This window comes from Fundulus heteroclitus, chromosome 23 (genome assembly GCF_011125445.2).
Source record: "Fundulus heteroclitus isolate FHET01 chromosome 23, MU-UCD_Fhet_4.1, whole genome shotgun sequence".
Taxonomy (NCBI): Eukaryota; Metazoa; Chordata; class Actinopteri; order Cyprinodontiformes; family Fundulidae; genus Fundulus; species Fundulus heteroclitus.
This window is the reverse complement of record NC_046383.1, coordinates 5,380,903-5,387,216: the sequence shown is the minus strand read 5'-3', so window position 1 is coordinate 5,387,216 and position 6,314 is coordinate 5,380,903. Positions and strand designations below refer to the sequence as shown.

Below are 6,314 nucleotides of genomic sequence, written 5' to 3'. Positions count from 1 at the left end.
TTTATGCTGTCAGGATTTCCAACATAGAATCCAGCGTGAATACTCAATATGCCGAGTCCGGTGGTCCGTAGAGGGAACCTCTTGTCGGAGCCCATGTGTTTTGTTTTACTAAGGCCTTGTCTATACGGATATGAACGACGTAAATATTCATGAATTATCAAGAACAAAAAATGTGCGTCCACACGAGAAGAGGCAGCACAATGGAAAACGCTGTAGAAGGCATGTCCGGTCCAGTGGTGGCGTTGGGATACTGCCAAAAATCATTTAAAAATGGTGTAAAAAAACAGCACCAGGGCTAGGGATTAGACACAAACATTTACATTTCTTCAACATGATCTTTGTGTAGGTTAGCTGATATCTGAAAGGCTTGCCATAATAACTCTAGAAAACAGGCATAAACCTTCATGCTATTATTTTGCCTGCCCTGACAAAAATAAACCAATAAAAGCCAAATAATCAATTTGTTTGCTACATCTGAGAAATGGGTAAAAGGACAAATCAGATCATCCAAAAGGCCAAACATGCAGCTAAATGTTGACTCTGAGAGGCTGGTCCTAAAGCCCAGGGTGAAGAAGAGCATGCTGTAGATTCTCTAGTTTGCATACAAGCCCAACACCGCAGTGGATGATGCCCTCATCTTCATGCTGCAGAGGTCACCTGGATTCATTTGATGCAACGGTTAGGATTGAAATCGTTTAACATCCTCCTGCCACAGCTGCTTGGTGAGAAGATGAGGATAGAGCTGGTGTCGCTATCTCTGATCAACTGACCCATGGACTATTTGACCACCTTCCTTTTCATAATCTTTACACGAGCCTTCCAGTATAACAGACTCCTGCTTTCTACAGAAATGCTCTGATGATTCAGCAGCTGTCGGTTGAATCAGGGGAGGACGTGAGGAGGAACACGGGGGGTGGGGGGGTGGGGGGGCTGGATGATACCGCAAACCACCTTCAGTTGAACATCAGTAAAACCAAGGAGATGGTGGTGATCGAGTTCAGGAAGAAGACGAATGCGCTCTCTCCATACATGATTCAAGGCACGGAGGTGCAGTGTTGTATAAAGTACTGCAATCTCGGAGTCAAGCAAAAGTATAGGTACCTCTCCAAAATATGACTTTGCTAAAAGTCCAAGTCACTGACTGAAATGTTACTTGAGTTAAAGTCTTAAAGTATCTGAAATGTCTTGTACTTCTTCTACTTAAGTATGAAAATTACTGTAAAAATAAATGTACTCAAGTAATGTAATAAAAAGTATAAGTAAGAAGTAAAACAAAGCAAATGCAGTTTGAATGACATTTTTAGATTTTGGTAAACTTTGAAAGTCAAATTCACTTGAAATAATATAAACAGCCAAGTGCAGGAGAAATTTAGACCAGGTTTAGACAGAAAATACAACCTTTTTGTAAGCTTTCAGTTTTCCTTCTTCAAGTAAGGTCTGTGCTATACACTTTAAAATTGTACAAAACCAAGTGCAGGCAAAATTTAGACCAGGGGGTCTAAATTTATTTTAATTGATAAACCAGGTCCAGCCAACCTACAGGAAGTGGTAAACCTGCTAATAGATACACCTGCAGATTATCATTTAGTGAAGAAAATTAGGACTCTCTGCTATTAGATGCTTTACCACTGAACCAGCTTCTTGTCCTGTTGGTGGTGATGAACAAGCCCAGGCAAATCCCGACTTTATTGCAGTCAATCAGTAGGTGGGATCAAAGGGGGGCCAGCCTTTGTTCTGAGTAAGTACTGGACAGCCAAAACAAGTATAATGAAACATAAAAAAAAAAGTAACTAAAATGTTATGTTGTCATTTTTTACAATTTCTTGATACAAAATCAGTCCTAATGACCCCCGGGCCACACTTTGGACCTGTCTGCCTTAGATGAAAGGGAATTGCTCCGAATGTCTTAGAACATAGTTCTGTAGTTTTTGATTGCTGCTGCTGCCATTCCTGGCCAGGTCTCTCTTGAAAAAGAGATTTTAAATCTAAATGAGGTCTACCTGGATAAATCAAGGTTACATAAACATAAGTCTGTAGTCCAACTTATCTTGACCCAATTCTACTATTTCACTGTAATGTACTTCTCTGTTTTCTTTTCCTTTGTTCATGTACAGCCCATTGAAGTGTCTTCTTACTGAAACGTGCTATACAAATAATTGTTTTTACAATTTGCTGAAGTTGTATCTTACAGGAAAAAGAAAGCTTCATATTCATCTTTAAATTCCTTGAATGGATATGATATTCATACTGACAATGACTGGATGTAGACTTCCGAAGGTTTGTAGGTAGTTTAAGAAAACTCCTTTTAAAAGAAAAAGGAGTTACTCCTTAATAACAGGGCATAAAATATTTTTTTTTGGCATGACTACTAAACCAAAATCCATCAGCAGGATCCAGTGGTTTTAATACTAGCATTACTGTTATCTTTGAATTAAACAACGCTGATAAAAGAAAAATGTCACTCAGACCTCAAGTTCTTTATTTAAAGTTTCTCATTTACAGAAATATTGACAGGATTTGTAACTGCAGCTGAAATGTTCCAAGACGAAAAAAATCCCCCAGTTTAGTACTTCAACAGTGAATTACAAAGAATAAGATACACTTTCTAACAGGCAAAATGATACTTGATTTGGTTAAGATGCTGCCGCACACGTTAGCAGCAAACACCTAAGGCAACATCTGCTGCCCTAAGCCTTTTCACTGAGATGACTGGGCGGGCAGAAGAAATAAGATGTTCAATTATTTCCTTTTAAAACAGATGAGAACACGTGAGCATCCAGAAATATCTACTGAAATTAACAATGCATGAGCATTTGCATTATTTTGTGTAGTTTGTCCTTGTGTTGACACGGCTCCGAAAAGCTGACGTATAAGTGGTACAAAATGTTTTCAGCAGTTCTTCTTTTTGGCTTATGTACTCCTGACCGAAATAAGCATGCTTCCGATTGATTCATAACAGGTCTCTCCTAAATACCTACAGTATAAAAACAAATTAGAAAAAACTAGACCTAAAGACCGACGGAAACACAGCATTCTCAAATCAACTCAGAACAATTTCAATATGTACTCGGGTAAAAACACAGGCATTTATTACAACGACAGGACTCAAAATAAAACAGAAAACTGGACGGATGTGACGTGACGATGAGCTGAGATCAATCAGGCATGATTGTCCATGGTTATGTAGAGGAGCTAAGGGACAGGAGTTCTTAAGTTTCACAGTAGAAGTGCAGAGGGATTGGTGAACGCAATCAGTCGGCCAGCTGGACAACGACAGAGGACGTGTGTGTGTGTGTGTGTGTGGAGGGTTGTTACAAGGAGTGAATGTTTCCCTTTAGTTTTCCATTACTGCAATCCACGGAGACGCACCAGGTTCCCTTTGATGCCGCGCGCCTTAAGACTGCTTCACCTTGTTCCTTTCCTGGTCGTTGATTTGCAGCTCCTCCCTGGAGTCCTCGCGCTCGGGCCGCTCATCGCTCTGCCGGGCGATGAGCAGCCGGCAGGTGAGCAGGATACCAAAGACTAGAGCGTGGGCGTAGCGCTTCAGGGGGTCCCCTACTAGCTGGTGGAAGAACAGCACGGCCAGCATGACTAGCAGCAGCAAGAAGTTGGCCACGTCCTTCGGCCGGCCGGGGACCAGGGTCAGCACCACGCCGCAGCCCACCTCCAGGGAGCCAATGATCTTGCGAAGCAGCACTGAGCTGATGCCGATCTTTTTCAGACCCGGCAACGCCTTGGCATAGCTCTTGTACGCCCTTTTCTGGAAAAAGAAAAAAGATGCAACACTCTTTTGTTTAAGCATCTAAAGACTCTCCAAAGGTTTTCACCACATTTTTTTTTTACATCCAACTGCGTTCTTGGTTTCATAAGCAGCTAATTTAGAAATAAAAAAAACATTTTACCCTTTTGGACCCTATGAAGGACCAAAAGTGTCACAAAAATCCAAGAATAAAACATTTAACCCATCAATAAACCGTATCATTTAGGACTAAACAATTTAATAAATATGTCAATGTTTTGAAATTATCAGATATTACACATCTATAGTTATTTCAATGTTATAAAAGTATTTCACAGTGCACCGGTAACAGTCTTGGGGTAAAAGTGCCAAAATCCACAAACCAAATAAGTCACAAAATAAATAACTGAGTTAACATGGCATTAAATAAAAAAGAAGAGTCACAATAATTGACCAAATATACAATAAAATAACTGATAAATGCTGTATTTCTTAATACGTATTTTGAAATAAAGGGATATTTACTCTTGCTTTCAGAGCAGCAAAGAAACAAAAATTTAAAGCAAACGTCTATTTTGGGGGGTTATAAACACAATCAGAGTTTTGTTTTAAGATCAATCACAATTTTTATCGTGGTCTTTTTTTTTCCCCCATAAGAATAACTAATGCAATCAATGCCCATTCCTACTGGGGTCTTTCTGACAAACCCCAGTGAAAGTTGGATATATTTATGGTACACTGCTGCACAGGCATTCTAGAAATAACTAAATACCAGATAAATGATTACCGGTATATATCTAACTTTAACATACGATGAAGCCACATTTGAACACAATGTTTTAGTTATTTACATATTGTTTATTCCTAAAAATGATGCTGTATGAATGAGCCATTACTGAATCGTCTATCAATATTGTGAAGATAAAAAAATCATCATAATAAAAATTAGCCACATTGTGATAACAATGTTTGCAAACCTCCAAAACTGTTGTATCTGTCAAATCTGCTCTTTTAACTGTTTTTCCACTGTTGGTTCAAGGAGAACAAATAAAGCTTTGCTTTTACAATTCGAAATAAGTTTAAATGCAGTCGTAGCAGTACAAATGTGTATCGCTGAATGTAATAGTTGCAGTGAAGCACAATTATTGCAAATGAGAAAGTTCTATCTTTGAGCAGCGTTTGTTTTTGTGAGTCGTTTAACGTCACTTTAAAAAAACAAATGCCACATTTATTATCAAGAATCTGTAATGAGGTGTTACCATACCAAAAGTTTGGTGAGACACCGGCATAGATCACCCTTTTTTTAAATCACTGCACCAACAACAGTTCCCGAGAAGCTTAAAGTGTACAAATGCTCCTTAGCATTCGACAAAATCTTAGTGTTATGTCCTCCAAAAATGTTATTATGATGAAAGTTTAAGTTTCTGTAACCCTCTTTTATCACAAGCACATTTATTTATGTATCTTCTTATTACCAAATGTAATTAATTTATAATATGCATGCTTTCCGGGGACCATTTGGATGCCTTATAGCAAGCGTCCCATCAGTCCTGCTCCATGCAGGATGTTTCAACATCAGCAGCACCTGCAGGTGCATCTCAGAAATTGCTCGAATGCGCCGCCATTGCTCCTCAGCTGCTCTATTTATTTTATTTTTTTTCAAAGAGGAAGCTATGCAACTACACTTTTAAATTCATATACATGTGAAAACCGTAAATAAACGTTACAAAAAAAAAAGGTAAATTTTTCGCAGCCCCCACGTTTTATGCGGGTTTCTTTGATTTCACTGTGATTTGATGCAGCCAGGGTTAAAGCGGATATAATATGAGGGGGGTATTTTACATTATAATGACCTTCACAATGATGACTAAAACAGAGCAGCGCCTATCTGTAACATAACCCAATTGTCCACAGGGACAATGGTGCATCATTGAGGCACGTTTCTATGCAAAGAAGCAATTTTCCGGTGCTTTTACTATTTAGGTCACCGTCTCCATATGTTGATAGTCGAGCCTGTCTGCAAGCCCGCCCAGAACAATGGTCCTCATTTGGTCCGACTGAACGGCGAAGAATCGACGCTTTACTCACCATTTCACTGTAGGCATCTTTGCTCAGCCTCGGGGTGAGTTTAATAGTCCCCATAAACACGAAAAATAAGCCCAGGGCAAAAGAAAGGGCCACTATGGTCACTGTCCTTGGCGAGGCCATGTTTCAACCGCCGCACGCGCAGCCGGGCCGCTTCCCAGTGGAGAGTGAATGAGAGTCGGACGGCTTCCCTCGACCAGGGGGATGGGCTTCTGGATGAATCAGAAAAAAAAAAAAATGGCGACGCGGTGCCAACGCCACTCTACGCCGCATTCCGGACCGGTAGTGTGTGTGTATGTGTATGTGGGGGTGCTTCTTCACATTCACCTCACTTTACATGAGAACAAGTCATCCAACCGCCACTGACCACAAACTGTGAAACTGAGCCGTTATGGACTGAGATGATTTTGGCAACAGTTGATGTTGCCAGGCAACCGCGAGACGCCATCTAGTCACGGCACTAGATGAGTCCGATTCACACCCAGAGGCG

General features: G+C 40.2%; 1 protein-coding gene across 1 annotated transcript; it reads right to left on the bottom strand.

Moving 5' to 3' along the window:
* Positions 1-2,456: 2,456 nt before the first annotated feature.
* Positions 2,457-6,052, bottom strand: tmem35 (transmembrane protein 35). The gene is made up of 2 exons (XM_012861867.3): positions 5,828-6,052; positions 2,457-3,760 (listed from the first exon to the last, which is right to left on the bottom strand). Exons 1-2 carry the CDS (start codon positions 5,945-5,947, stop codon positions 3,395-3,397), a joined length of 486 nt encoding a protein of 161 aa, XP_012717321.1. The 5' UTR covers positions 5,948-6,052; the 3' UTR covers positions 2,457-3,394.
* Between the last annotated feature and the right edge of the window lie 262 nt (positions 6,053-6,314).

Bases quoted from the DNA above. Each gene is read 5' to 3' on its own strand.
- tmem35 (XM_012861867.3), bottom strand. From the start codon at position 5,947: ATGGCCTCGCCAAGGACAGTGACCATAGTGGCCCTTTCTTTTGCCCTG. The intron at 3,761-5,827 runs GTGAGTAAAGCG...TTCTTTTTCCAG, and splicing joins AAGATGCCTACAGTGAAATG to AAAAGGGCGTACAAGAGCTA.